General features: G+C 46.5%; 1 protein-coding gene across 1 annotated transcript; it reads left to right on the top strand.

Annotated features, from left to right (window-relative positions):
• The first annotated feature begins 284 nt into the window (after positions 1–284).
• LOC109760615 (anaphase-promoting complex subunit 7) lies at positions 285–12009 on the top strand. The gene is made up of 18 exons (XM_020319428.4): positions 285–503; positions 820–888; positions 1038–1088; positions 1235–1372; positions 1475–1537; positions 1734–1849; positions 2284–2368; positions 2913–2972; positions 3630–3675; positions 4003–4076; positions 9422–9472; positions 9546–9746; positions 9831–9875; positions 10106–10199; positions 10272–10417; positions 10521–10750; positions 11499–11559; positions 11666–12009. The coding sequence occupies exons 1-18, from the start codon at positions 435–437 to the stop codon at positions 11750–11752; spliced, it is 1686 nt and encodes a 561-aa protein (XP_020175017.1). The 5' UTR covers positions 285–434; the 3' UTR covers positions 11753–12009.
• The last annotated feature ends 2688 nt before the right edge of the window (positions 12010–14697 follow it).

Here is a 14697-nt window from a genome sequence, read left to right on the forward strand (position 1 = left end):
CCCCCGACAGACCCAAACCACATTGATGCCAACTCTAGCCCTCCGAAGCTGAAGTCATAGGCGCGCACCACCACGCCCGGCCGATTCATCGGACGAGCGGCACGTATATATGCCGGTGACGTCGGCGCTCGGTTAGCGGTCTGGTACTATTCGAGCGAAACGACTACGCTCGCGCTAGATTTTCTCCAAACGGAAAATATTGCCCGCCACTCGCCTGAATTTCGAAGCGGGCCCAACTGGGCCGCACAAGCCCGCGTGGAGCCCATTCCGAACCCCCTTCTTCTACTCTCCCTCTCGTTTCTCCGGTGTACTGAACAGTGAGGAAAGGCAGTGACGCTTCTCCAATCGAACCGAGCAGCGAAATCCCAATTCAAAATTCCACCGGCAAACCCTCGCGGACAGCGCGCCGCGCCGGATCGGACCGCCTGCCGGAGATGGAGGCGGCGCGGGATTCGATGGCGGCCCTCCTCGACGCCGGCATCTTCGACTCCGCCCAGACGCTCGTACGTAACCCCTGCGCCTTCTCCCCCATTCCGAACCTCTAGGGTTTTGCCCCGGATCAACTGCTCCGTTGCATGTGGCGCGCGTGCGCGGGCTGCTCGTCGGTGGCTAGGTAGTTGAGCTAGGGAGCGAGCTGGCCTGCTGGCCTAGGAATTGAAAAAAACAATCCTGCGTCCCAAAAGGTTAAAGGTTGCGATAGCAAAAGGGGGGCTACTCTCACACAATTTTGCAGAGTCTGGCCTAGGACTTGTTCCTCGTTAGATTTTCCTTCTGTACAGAGGTTTTCAGGTAGCAATAATAATTTTTCATGACTTGCAGGGATGCTTTCTCGTGTCTTCTGGTGGCGCAAATAATGAGGCCAGCATATCCATGAAGGCAGAAAGCTTGGTAAGTTGCCCTTTGTAGCTCTGCACGGGAAGTTGATGCTAGCTCGGGCCTACTCTTACACAATGTTGCGCTGCCGAATGCCCATTCCTATTGCCTAGATACCGCAATTTTCACATCTCGTGCCTGAAATGTTGTGTGCTGTACTGCAGGTCCTGCACGGTGATGCGTTGTATGGGGAGAAAGAATTTCGGAGGGCACTGGTAATATTGCTGAGAAACCATGGTTTATTAGAAATTTAGAATGCTATGAGGAGCTTTATTGTGTCGGAAAGCTGAGCATGCATGTGACAGTTTGCTGCTTACTGTTGAAATTTAAGTTTCTTATTTTCGCTTTTTGATCATTATAGAATGCCTACAAGCAAGCTATGCAATGTAGCAAAAGTATCCCCAGACAAGCAACAAGTACTGCCAGAATCTCAATTTCCACTACCGGCCGGTCACCTTCTCCAAATTCTTCAAATGTTATGCCATTCAATGAAAATGAGGTGTGAACAGCTCAGTAGACCATTCTGGTGTTTCTTGCATTGGTATTTTATTCTATACAACCCTAGCAAATAACTCAGTGCAATTTTGCTCTACTGTTGTAGGTGAAGTCTAAAATAGCTATTTGCCATTCTGCTTTACATGAGTATCGTGAAGCACTCCAAGAGGTTCGGGCTTTTCTTTCTTTGTGAGTCTGTGTTAATGTTTGCTAAATTTAGCAAACATTTTTTATGCTCATAAGTGTTGGTCAATATTTGAAAATACGAAACCTTTAAATATATGTAGGATGGTTTTGATCTAGATGTGGTTTGTTCTTTTGACAATGACAAATGATGCAGAGTTTGATCTACATGTTTTCTGCAGATGGAAGGGATTCCTTCTAAAATGAGAAATCTAAAAATGAATCTGATGTTAGGCAAGCTTTATCGAATATCCAGAAATAATCGTGCGGCTGCCATATGTTATAAAGAGTGTTTGAGGTACAACAAATCAAATGATTTGTTTTCTATGATCCCGAATTCTGCAACTTTATAGTCCCTCTGATGCATAATATAAGCTGCTTTAGAGGTTCTGTCAGTCAAATGTTTTTTTCGGCTTGACCATCATTATACAAAATATTACCAAAATGTTCAATATAGTATTGATATTACTAGATTTTTCATGATTTTTTTATAACATGTAATTACTGAATTACATCTGTTGTAACGACATATTTTTTAATCATTTATGGTCAAAGTGTTACTTTGATGACTGTGTCATTGTCCTAAACTAATTATATTATGAATCAGAGGGAGGAGGTCATAGGCATAAATTGATAGTGATATTTCCTGTTCTATCGCATTGCCTCATATGGTTAGTCCTTCATGATGTAATTTGACAAGTTGTTTTCGACATCTTTATTCTTTTCTGCTAGGCAATGCCCTTATGTATTTGAGGCTATTGCAGCTTTGGCTGAAATGGGGCTTTCTTCAAAGGAGTTCTCTTTACTATTTGCACAAGTAAGTGTCCATTTCTTTTGCTTAAGATCTCAAAAGGAAGCACGGTCTCTCTAGATGAATAGTTTAATTTTAGTGAGAACAGATAAATATCCGTTATGCTAGTTTTCTGTATGCTGATTGATTGTCAAATTTCCTAAATACGACGTCTTCTTCTCTAATCATGTTTTATTGTTCAATGTCTCGATCTAAACAGTATCACCTTGATAAATTTCCCACATCTTCTGTTTTACGTGTGGAGTATGCAGTAAGTTGTATTCTATTTATGGGTTGCTCAAGGATATCTCTGAATTGCGTACACTTCCACTATTTACCTTCGCATAGTTGAACATAGTTACAGAACCATCATTGCACCAAAGTTTACCCCCTTTTGGTGCATATCTTCTGTACATATAAGTTATTAACAGTTGATATATATAGGTGTGAGCACTGCATATACGAACTATGCAGAAATAAGGAACATCCAATTGCGCAGTGTAAAATTTATTTTTGAATCATTATTTGCTGAAATTTAGAAATCTGGAATGATTATTATATTCGTCTGTAGGCACCAAATAGAGGAGGCAAGCCACCAGGTGATTTTTTGGATGCACAACGTTGGTGGAATGTAAGTGAAATATGCTGCACTCCTGTTGCATATAGGCAGGCTGCTGATGTTTCCAGGGGATTTCATACATATTTGAAACATTACCATTTGAGGCATGTCACATTGCCACCAATAGTAATGAAAGTAATGTATTGAAATGAATTTATGTTGATATCAGATAACCTTGCATGGCATACAGCGTTTAATCTTGTATACCCTAAGTTACAAAATAGGTGATTGCATGTTAGATCTCCTTGGCACATTGATTATTGAAAGCCAAAGCAGCACTAACAGTCTACATGCTAAACTTTACTAAATTGGAACACACCTTTGGCCTTCTTTCGACTCCGAAGAATTTGCCACAACTGCCACAACAGTGTACACCTGCACTTCTGTTACTTTCTTTACCACCATTAATGCAAACTGATTAGGTGTGATTAAATGGGAAATGTAAGGATACACCATTAATGCAAACTGATTAGGTGGATTTTTTACAATTTACCAAATGATCCACATAATTCTTTCCGCAGCTAAAGTGTATTTCTTATTGCAGTGATTTTTTGTTACTGGTTCCTCAGAAACTGTGTTTCTCTTTCAGCAAATATTTGATCATACATCTTGTTCTTGTTATGGTTGGCTCAAATAATTAATTTACTTCAATTATTGTTTTCTTAATAGCGGTATGTAGAGGCCCAGTGTTGCATTGCTTCACATGATTATAAAGGTATTGCAATGAACTTTTTCCAGATTTCATTTGATGTTTCTAGCATAAGATGTGCTTAGTTGATTTTTATTGAACTGATCAAGGAATTATTTCGTATGGCTGCCAAGGATATTGAGTGCTGTTAAATGATTCGTTGTTAATAACATATCACCATGTAGCTCCATCCTGTGTCTTAATTTGGTACTGGACTCTGGTACTATAGCATAGCTTGTTAATCAACCTTTCAAAACTTCAGTTTCAGTAATCTGTTGGGCATAATTTGCAGCTTTCAAAACTTCAGGTTCTTCATCATAATAAATAAGCTTACTGTTTTTTCACCTTTTCTAGGTGGCCTGGATATATACCTGGAACTAATGCAACGATTTCCCAATAATGTGCACATCTTGCTGGAAATTGCGAAGGTTTATCTCTTTCTTCAAGTTTCCCATTGTTGCGCTTCTGTATATGTTGTATATTGAAGTAGAATCATCAAGTTATTCTCTCTCATGTAATGCCTCTTTGTTATGTATGTCTTGATTTCTGTAAGTTTGATGCTCCTATGTTCCTCAGTTATGTAAAGAATTTCTGAAGTCATAGTTCATCATTGTTAGAGTTATAATATAGGTCATGTACCCCTTTATATTTATCCCGTTGTATAAGGGGTTTCCTGCATATGTTCCACACCTGTACATGTATATATATCGGCCTATGGCCTCATGGGAATACAAGTTGCTTATTCCTAACATGGTATTAGAGCTCTAGGGTTTCTTTTTCGCACGCCGCAACTCGTGCTCGATCCCGTCGTGACGGCTGCCCTGCTCCGATCCGGCCGAAGCATCCTCGTCTGAAGGCCTCCTCGTCACGCGCCGTGTACAGCTTCCTCTGGACTCCCGCCAGTCCAGCCGCCGGCCTCGGTCTCCCGCCTCGATCCCGCTCGTCTCGGCGACCCGCTCCCGCCGCCGCCAGGTGCCAGGACTCGCGTTTGCTTCCGCCGCGCCGTTCCCGCTCTCAGGCGCCGCTCCCGCCCGCCAGCTCCTGCCGTCCGCCAGACTCCGCGGTCGCTCCCGCCGCTCCAGCTCTCAGGCGCCGCTTCCGCCCGCTAGCTCCCGCCAGGACTCGCGGTCATCCGCCCCTCCCGCCAGGACTCCGCTCCCGTGGTCTTCCGCCTGCCGTCGGGTCTCTTCAAAAAAAAATGTCTGCTGCATCGGGCTATGTTGCTGTCCCTCGCTGTCCGGTGATCTTCGATGGTACTAACTACACCGAGTTCGCTGGCTTCATGCGCATTCACATGCGTGGCATCCGTCTCTGGGGCGTTCTTTCTGGCGAGGTCTGCTGTCCGCCACGTCCGGTTCCTCCGGTGGCCCCTACTCCGCCGACTCCCCTGGTTCTTCCTACGGATGCTAATCAGGCCGCCAAGGATGCGGCTAAGATTGCTGATGAGGCTGCTGATCGTGCCTATGATGAAGAGGGCTTTGGCTTATGAGGAGGCTCTTCAGACGTATCATGGTGCTTTGTCTGTTTACACCCAGTGGCTTGATGATGAGGCTCGTGCTGCAGCTGTTCTCACTGCTAGTGTTCTGCCTCAGTTTGCTTCTGAGTTTCTGGGTCTTCCTACTGTCTTCCAGATGTGGACCTGTCTTCGTCAGCGCTATGAGCCCTCTGGTGATGCCTTATATCTTTCTGTGGTTCGTCAGGAGCATGCTCTTCAGCAGGGTGACTCTACTGTTGATGACTTTTATGCACAGAGTTCTGCCATCTGGCGCCAGCTTGATTCTCTCCGCAGTGCTGGTTGTCGTACTTGCCCATGCCGCCAGGCTGTCCAGGCCGATTTGGAGTTTCATCGCGTCTACGAGATCCTGTCTCGGCTCCGTAAGGAGTTTGAGCCCCGGCGTGCTCAGTTGCTTGCTCGTGGCCGTATTTCTCTCATGGAGGCGCTTTCAGAGATTCGTGCTGAGGAGACTCGCCTACGTGGTGCTGGTTTGCTGGAGGTTCCCTCTGTGCTCGCTACTCGGGTTTCTTCCACTCCACCTGCTGCACCGCCCCATTCTCGCTCGAGTGCTCCGCCGCTCTTGCCCACTCCTTCTGGAGGCTCAGGTCGCCCCCGTTCACATTGTGACTACTGCAACAATGATGGTCATATTGAGTCCCAGTGCTACACCAAGCGGAAACACCTGCGCAAGGCGCGATCATCAGGGACTTCGTCATCTCCCTCGCCAGCTTCAGCCATTGCTTTGACCGAGCAGGATATTCTGAGACTTAAGCGTCTGCTCGCGGCTTCAGGTTCTTCCTCGATGGGTACTGCTGGTTCTGTGACTGATGCTTCCCGCACTGAGCACCCGCCCTCTACACAGTCAGGTACATTCCCATGGGTTCTGGACTCTGGAGCTTCTTTTCATATGTCTTCTCATTCTTCCGCTTTGTCCTCTCTTCGCTCGCTGGATTCTCCTGTTCATGTCTTCACTGCTGATGGTACTCCACTTTCTGTTGCTAGTAGAGGCCATCTTTCCACTCCTTATTCTGTTCCTGATGTTGCTCATGTTCCTCGCCTTACCATGAATCTGTTTTCTGCCGGTCAACTTACTGATTCTGGTTGTCGTGTCATCCTTGATGTTGACTCTTGTTCTGTCCAGGATCGTCGCACGCACACTCTGGTTGGGGCTGGCCCTCGCCGCCGTGATTCTCAGGGTCTTTGGGAGTTGGACTGGCTTCATGTTCCTTCCGCTGCCACCACCATCGCCAGTCCCTCCGCTGCTGTCGCCTCTGTTACTGGTTCCTTCAAGCAGTGGCATCATCGACTTGGTCATCTGTGTGGTTCTCGGTTATCGTCTTTAGTTCGTCAAGGTCTTCTGGGGTCTGTCTCAGGAGATGTCTCTTTAGAGTGTCAGGGTTGTCGTCTTGGCAAGCAGATTCAGTTACCATATTCCCATAGTGAGTCAGTGTCTAAGCGTCCTTTCGATTTAGTCCATTTTGATGTATGGGGTCCGGCTCCTTTTGCTTCGAAAGGTGGTCATAAATACTATATTATTTTCATCGATGATTTTTCTCGTTACACATGGCTTTATTTCATGACTTCACGTAGTGAGGTGTTGTCTATTTATAAGCGTTTTGCTGCCATGGTTCATACTCAGTTCTCTTCACCCATTCGTGTTTTTCGTGCTGACTCCGCTGGTGAGTATATCTCTAAGATGTTGCGTGGTGTCCTGGTGCTCATGCTCAGAATGGCGTGTCTGAGCGCAAGCATCGTCACCTTCTTGAGACGGCTCGTGCTATGATGATCGCCGCCTCTCTTCCGCCTCATTTTTGGGCCGAGGCTATCTCCACTTCCGTCTATCTCATCAACCTTCAGCCATCTGCTGCTTTGCAGGGTGGTGTTCCTTTTGAGCGTCTGTTTGATCGTTCTCCCGATTATTCGATGCTCCGCTTGTTTGGTTGTGTTTGCTATGTTCTTCTTGCCCCTCGCGAACGCACCAAACTGACCGCTCAGTCTGTTGAGTGTGTCTTCTTAGGCTACAGTGATGAGCATAAGGGCTATCGTTGTTGGGATCCTGTCGGTCGTCGGATGCGTATCTCTCGAGACGTGACTTTTGATGAGTCTCGTCCTTTTTACCCACGCCCATCTTCCTCGTTTTTTTAGTAGAGGATATCTCTTTCCTCACTTTTCCTGACTCCCCTATCAGTCCCATCGCGCCTGTGCCTATTCGCTCCACTCCCTCTGCTTCTCCACCCCTCGTCGATTCGCCGCCACCATCTTCCCCGGTCTCCTCACCTAGCATGACACCGGATTCTACACCTTCATCTCCGGTGACTTCTTCGTCGCCACCCCCTGATTCTACCTTGGCGATTCCTCCTTCTCTTGTTCCATCTCTTCCTCAGCATTACACTCGTCGTTCACGACCTGTGGATGCTTCCTTGGATGAGTCGTCCTCTTCCTCTCAGCCTACTTATGGCTTGCGTTCTCGTCCTCGTCCGCCTATTGATCGCTTTGGATTTCCCACCGCTGGTGCTGCTGTTCTTGAGCCGACTTCTTACCGTCAGGCTGTTGTTCATCCTGAATGGCAGTTTGCGATGGCAGAGGAGATTGCTGCTCTTGAACGCACTGGTACCTGGGATCTTGTTTCTCTTCCTCCTGGAGTCCGTCCCATCACTTGTAAGTGGGTCTACAAGGTTAAGACTCGCTCCGATGGTTCTCTTGAGCGTCACAAAGCTCGTCTCGTGGCTCGTGGTTTTCAGCAGGAGCATGGTCGTGATTATGACGAGACGTTTGCTCCTGTGGCCCATATGACCACTATTCGTACACTTCTTGCTGTTGCCTCTGCACGCCACTGGACTATATCTCAGCTTGATGTTAAGAATGCCTTTCTTAATGGTGAGCTGCGTGAGGAGGTATACATGCAGCCACCACCTGGGTATTCTGTTCCTGATGGCATGGTGTGTCGTCTTCGTCGCTCTCTCTATGGCCTTAAGCAAGCCCCTCGCGCCTGGTTTGAGCGTTTTGCTTCTGTGGTCACTACTGCTGGTTTTTCAGCAAGTGCTCATGATCCCGCATTGTTTATTCACCTTTCTCCTCGTGGCCGGACTCTTCTTCTTCTCTATGTTGATGATATGGTCATCACTGGGGATGACCCCGAGTATATTGCCTTTGTAAAGGCCCGTCTTAGTGAGCAGTTTCTTATGTCTGATCTTGGACCTCTTCGCTACTTTCTTGGGATTGAAGTCTCTTCTACCTCTGATGGCTTTTTTATATCTCAGGAAAAGTATATTCAGGATCTTCTTGCTCGTGCTGCTCTTTCTGACGAGCGCACTGTTGAGACTCCTATGGAGCTCAATGTTCACCTTCGTGCTACTGATGGTGATCCTCTCCCTGACCCGACGCGTTATCGTCATCTCGTTGGCAGTCTTGTCTATCTAGCTGTCACTCGTCCGGACATCTCTTATCCGGTTCATATTCTGAGTCAGTTTGTCTCTGCTCCCACATCGGTTCATTATAGTCATCTCCTTCGTGTTCTCCGATATCTTCGGGGCACGATCTCTCACCGTCTCTTCTTTCCTAGCTCCAGTTCTTTACAGCTTCAGGCCTATGCGGATGCTACGTGGGCTAGTGATCCTTCTGATCGCCGTTCACTTTCTGCTTACTGTGTTTTTCTTGGCGGTTCTCTCATTGCCTGGAAGACGAAGAAACAGATTGCAGTTCCCCGTTCGAGTGCTGAGGCTGAGTTGCGAGCTATGGCTCTTTTGACGGCAGAGGTGACTTGGTTACGGTGGTTACTTCAGGATTTTGGTGTTTCTGTCACTACACCGACTATGCTCTTATCTGACAGTACAGGTGCTATTAGCATTGCGCGCGATCCTGTGAAGCATGAGCTCACCAAGCATATTGGTGTTGATGCTTTCTATGTGCGCGCTGCTGTGCAGGATCAGGTTATTACTCTTCAGTATGTGCCTTCCGAGTTACAGTTGGCGGATTTCCTGACGAAGGCCCAGACTAAAGCGCAACATGGCTTTTATCTCTCCAAACTCAGTGTTGTTCCTCCACCATGAGTTTGAGGGGGGGTGTTAGAGTTATAATATAGGTCATGTACCCCTTTATATTTATCCCGTTGTATAAGGGGTTTCCTGCATATGTTCCACACCTGTACATGTATATATATCGGCCTATGGCCTCATGGGAATACAAGTTGCTTATTCCTAACAATCATCACATTTTTTTGTGTGAATTTAATTATCTTTATTCATTGTCTATCCTGATTTTTCTGCTTCTTATTTCTAGGTTGAAACCATCATAGGCAAGAATGAAGAAGCAATTATGAATTTTGAGAAGGTAAAGAAACAAGTATAGGCTTCGAGTTCCTTGTAAGGAAATATATGTCTCTAAAACGGTTGGTGCTTTGCAGGCTCGGTTAATTGATCCAAACATCATGACATATATGGATGAGTATGCAATCCTCCTAAAATTAAAATCGGACTACACTAAGCTAAACAAACTGGTACATGATATGCTGCATATTGATCCTGCAAGACCAGAAACATGTATTGCTCTTGCAGCATTTTGGGAAAGAAAAGATGAAAGAAAAGCTTTGACATATGCTGAAAAGGTATGTACATTTTATAGATATAGATATGTTTTGTGGAAGCGAACCTTCCATGTAATGTTCCTTACGTTGTTTTACATTTTGCAGAGCCTTCGAGTTGATGATAGGCATATAACCGGCTATATTATGAAGGTAAGAAAACATAACGTTATTGACCATACAACATAAATATGGTACCAGTGTCCGCTTGCATTGTCATATTCTGGAAATGTTGCAATGAAGTATACAAGCATGTTTGGCGGGTTTACAACAAACCTGTTGCGGTTGTTGGCTTATACTTCATAATTCGTATATGGCTAGGATCCTATCTTTATTTTTTGTTATCCAGGTGGTGGGCTTACTGTTTGCTTATATTCTTTAAGGGCAATCTGCATCTTTCATTGAATCGACCAGATTTGGCAGTAACAGACTTCAGGGGAGCTCAAGAACTAAGGGCTGATCTTCGCTCTTATCAAGGTTGTTACACATAGATACTTCTGGTTACTTATCCAAAACCTACAAGCAGTTTAATATGGATATTATTCTCAGGTTTGGTGCGTGCTTATCTAGCACTTTCCAAATGCAAAGATGCACTATTCACTGCACGTGAAGCAATGAAGGTTATGCATCAGTCTGCAAAAGCTCTCAAGCTAGTTGGTGATGTGCATGCTATCAGTTCCAGTGGGAGAGAGAAGGTAAAGACAAAAAGTTTTTTTTCCTATGATTTCATTTTGTATACTTTTTTTCTTGTGATTGTGCCCTTTGGCAAGTAATTCATGTTGTTCAATTATTTTCCAGGCAAGAAAGTTCTATGAATCTGCTATTCGTCTTGAACCTGGATTTCTTGGAGCAGCACTGGCATTGGCTGATTTGCATGTTGCTGAAGGACGGAATAAGGAGGCAGTTTTGTTACTTGAAAGATATCTAAGACAATGGGCCGATGATTCTCTACATATCAAGTTGGCTCAAGTATTTGCAGCAACAAGTCTGCTTTCGGATGCACTCTCCCACTACCAATCTGCACTAAGGTATGCAAACTTCCTCTTGAAGTGAAACTATGGAATAGCAGCCCTAAGTTGTAGGAAGGCTTCATGCTGAATCCTGTATTTCCCCACCCTCTCAATTCTATCCATTTACAGTCCTGGGCATTTCTCTTCCCAGAGCTTATTGTCTTTCCCCCTGGCCTCACCAATGGGTCAATTGCTACCTTGAACAAGGCCAATTGGTACCTGGAAGGTTGTAAATGATTTAACTTGCTTGATTAAATGTAGGTAAACTGAGAGATTAGTATGTCTGAAATATGTCTTGTGGAATATTCTTCTTCTGTCCTAGAATATTTGATGCTCACTGTAGTTAAGGCCGGGACTTATCTCATATACTAGATTGTTTCTGTAGACGAATTGTCATGATTAACAACTCCGTCAATTTCCGTCCATCTTGCCATTGAAGGCTGATCCAGCAAGTCAGCTACTCAAAAGCTACCCAAGATGGTCTCTTGCTCTTTTAGCTGTTACTACTACTTTACAAACATATGTACGTTAGTTATCACTTTGAGTTCCCATTAGCTGTTTGCTAGTGCATCTTAACCGATCTAGAGATAGAAACGTCACTCCTTGTAGGCTGCAGTGAAGCTCTATCAGGTGTCAACTAAATTGTGGGAGGCAATTGGCCTATTTTGGTTTCGAAAACCTTTGTTAACACTTCTCGACATGCCTATTGTTTTACGTTTTGTAGCCTTGTGTACTAGTTCATGGAAAAACCAACTTTCTTTTGCAGGATAAACCCGCACAATGAAGCAGCCAAGAAAGGATTGGAGCGCTTGGAGAAGCAAATGAAGGTGCGATCTCCTAACATTCAGCGGCTCCTGTCATGTTTTGGTTTCCCTCTTAGACTTGCTCCACGGTAAGATAAGAAACGTTGACTGCTCCGATTCCCCTGTGCAGGGAGTAGACCCGGATGCGCCTGAAGACGAGGACGAGAACGAAGCTGACGACGTCGATGGTGACCAGGATGACGCCGAGCTGCTGTAGGAACTGTGGATTCAAAAAGGCGGTACATATCAGTATACTGGAGGTACCATGAATGCTGAAGCTGTCACTGACCGAAGGGGGCTTGCTGTGCGGGGTGGGGGTTGGTACAGTACTTGGTAAGGTGGCTGGCGTAACAACTTTGTGCCGATGGTTTGATTGACGAGTGGGAATGTTGTGCCACTGCCCACGGGGGGATGTGACTTGTATGGGATTTAATCCCTAACCTCTTCAAATCCATGCCAACCGAACACAACCTACATCGGGAGAACTCTCCCCGTCTGTCTCGCAATCGCTTTCCTCCGGTGATGCCCATGGCGTCACTCCACCTCACGGGGCCAACAACATATCCTCCACCTCCTAGGCCGTAAAACGGTCGACGGCTCCTCCGCTCCGCCATCACCGACGCTGGGGCCGCCAGCTACCGGTATGCCTCCCCGCACCACCTGAATCTCCAGCGAAGTCTCCTCCTCCGCCGGCGGTTGGCCCCCGTTGCCGTTCTCCCCACTGTTCCCTCCACCTTTCTTGGCCATGGGCAGCGCAGCGACGAGCAGGGGCACGGCCGCCTCCCCTCAGAACTACATCTCTCGTTTTCCTCTCCAACAATGGTAGCTGCAGCAGCCCAGATGGATTGCAAAGGGATAGAGTACAGAGTATACTAAGAAAAGAAGAAGATAAAATATTATCCCCCACTCCTCGTTTCTCCCAAATAGTGAAGTGAATATTCCACGGGGCTTTCATTTTACCAAGAATTTTCTAGCCAGGGCGCCTTTTACCTGGAATTATCTCCCTCAGCAATCAAATAAGGCCTTACTGTGTAGGATAGGAGGTGGCCTGTTGTTAACACTGGGTTCCAAAAAGTAAATCATTTGAATGATCACTTAGAGTTGTTCTGTTTCAAATTAACGCTTTTCACTAACAAGTATCTTACCCCGACCCTGTTTCATAGCTTTGGACATGGATTTTACAGCTCGATTAAACATGTCGTCCCACCTTTCTTCCATGCCTTCCACAACCAGAACTTAGACGTCGAACGTTGAACCCTTATTATCCTGCTTCCCAAAGACTCGGCCCCTATATCCGCAAATGACTTTACAACAATCTCGCTTCAGAACTGTTCCTGCAAGGCTATTGCAAAAAGTCTGAACGGACAAGCTAAAACATCTAATCCAAGCTTCATCAACGGAAAGTCTATTGCGAAAAGCTTAAGTTACGCTGCTGTTCTTCTTGGTTCCTGTCACTCAAGGAAAGCTCACGCCATGGTCTTCAAGTTGGATTTCCAAAAGGCTTCTGAGTTGATCGCTTGAGAACCTCTAATTCAACTGCTCTTTTAAAGGGGTTCCCCCACAAAATGGTGCTCTCTATGCTTCACGGCAAAACCGCCATCCTCCTTAATGGTATGCCGGGAAACTGGAACAATTGCAAAAATGACCTGCACTAGGGTGACCCTGTATCACCCTACCTTTTCATTGCAGACCTTTTACATCCCTTGATCCTCCTTGTGTTGGGGAACACAGTAATTTTAAAAAAATTTGTACACACACGCAAGATCCATCTAGGTGATGCATAACAACGAGAGGGGAGAGTGTTGTCTACGTACCCTCATAGACCGTAAGCGGAAGCGTCATGACAACGCGGTTGATGTAGTCGTACATCTTCACGATCCGACCGATCCTAGCACCGAAGGTACAACACCTCCGCGATCTGCACACGTTTAGCTCGGTGACATCCCGTGAACTCTAGATCCAGCTGAGGTCGAGGGAGAGTTTCGTCAGCACAACCGCGTGGTGACGGTGATGATGAAGCTACCGGCGCAGGGCTTCGCCTAAGCACTGCAACGATATGACTGAGGTGGAAATCTGTGGAGGGGGCACCGCACACGGCTAAGACAACTGTCAACTTGTGTGTCTATGGGGTGCCCCCCTCCCCCGTATATAAAGGAGTGGAGGAGGGGGAGGGACGGCCCTCTCATGGAGCACCCAAGGGGGGAGTCCTACTCCCGATAGGAGTAGGATCCCCCCTTCCCTAGTTGGAGTAGGAGAGGAAGGAAGGAGGAGAGAGGGAGAAGGAAAGGGGGGCCGCCCCCCACCCCAATTCGGATTGGGCTTGGGGGGGGGGGGTGCCCCCACCTTGGCTGCCTCCTCCTCTCTCCCACTAAGGCCCAATAAGGCCCATAGACTCCCAGGGGGGTTCCGGTAACCTCCCGGTACTCCGGTAAATGCCCGAACTCACCCGGAACCATTTCGATGTCCAAACATAGCATTTCAATATATTGATCTTTATGTCTCAACCATTTCGAGACTCCTCGTCATGTCCGTGATCACATCTGGGACTCCGAACAACCTTCGGTACATCAAAACACATAAACTCATAATACCGATCGTCATCGAGCGTTAAGCGTGCAGACCCTACAGGTTCGAGAACTATGTAGGCATGACCAGGACTCATCTCCGGTCAATAACCAATAGCGGAACCTAGATGCTCATATTGGTTCCTACACATTCTATGAAGATCTTTATCGGTCAAACCGCATAACAACATACGTTGTTCCCTTTGTCATCGGTATGTTACTTGTGTGACGCCCCCGATTTGACCGTACACTAATCATGCACGCAAATGTGTACGATCAAGATCAGGAACTCACGGGAAGATATCACAACACAACTCTAAAACATAAATAAGTCATACAAGCATCATAATACAAGCCAGGGGCCTCGAGGGCTCGAATACAAGTGCTCGATCACAGACGAGTCAGCGTAAGCAACAATATCTGAGTACAGACATAAGTTAAACAAGTTTGCTTTAAGAAGGCTAGCACAAATTGGGATACAGATCGAACGAGGCGCAGGCCTCCTGCCTGGGATCCTCCTAACTACTCCTGGTCGTCGTCATCGGGCTGCACGTAGTAGTAGGCACCTCCAGTGTCGTAGGAGTCCTCGTCGACGGTG

The sequence above is a fragment of the Aegilops tauschii genome, chromosome 1, assembly GCF_002575655.3.
Source record: "Aegilops tauschii subsp. strangulata cultivar AL8/78 chromosome 1, Aet v6.0, whole genome shotgun sequence".
Lineage (NCBI taxonomy): Eukaryota > Viridiplantae > Streptophyta > Magnoliopsida > Poales > Poaceae > Aegilops > Aegilops tauschii.

Excerpts from the sequence above, each read along its gene's own strand:
- LOC109760615 (XM_020319428.4), top strand. The coding sequence starts at position 435 with ATGGAGGCGGCGCGGGATTCGATGGCGGCCCTCCTCGACGCCGGCATC. Across the intron at positions 3,676-4,002 it reads TGCTTCACATGATTATAAAG|GTGGCCTGGATATATACCTG; the intron begins GTATTGCAATGA and ends CACCTTTTCTAG. Across the intron at positions 10,751-11,498 it reads CACTACCAATCTGCACTAAG|GATAAACCCGCACAATGAAG; the intron begins GTATGCAAACTT and ends TTTCTTTTGCAG.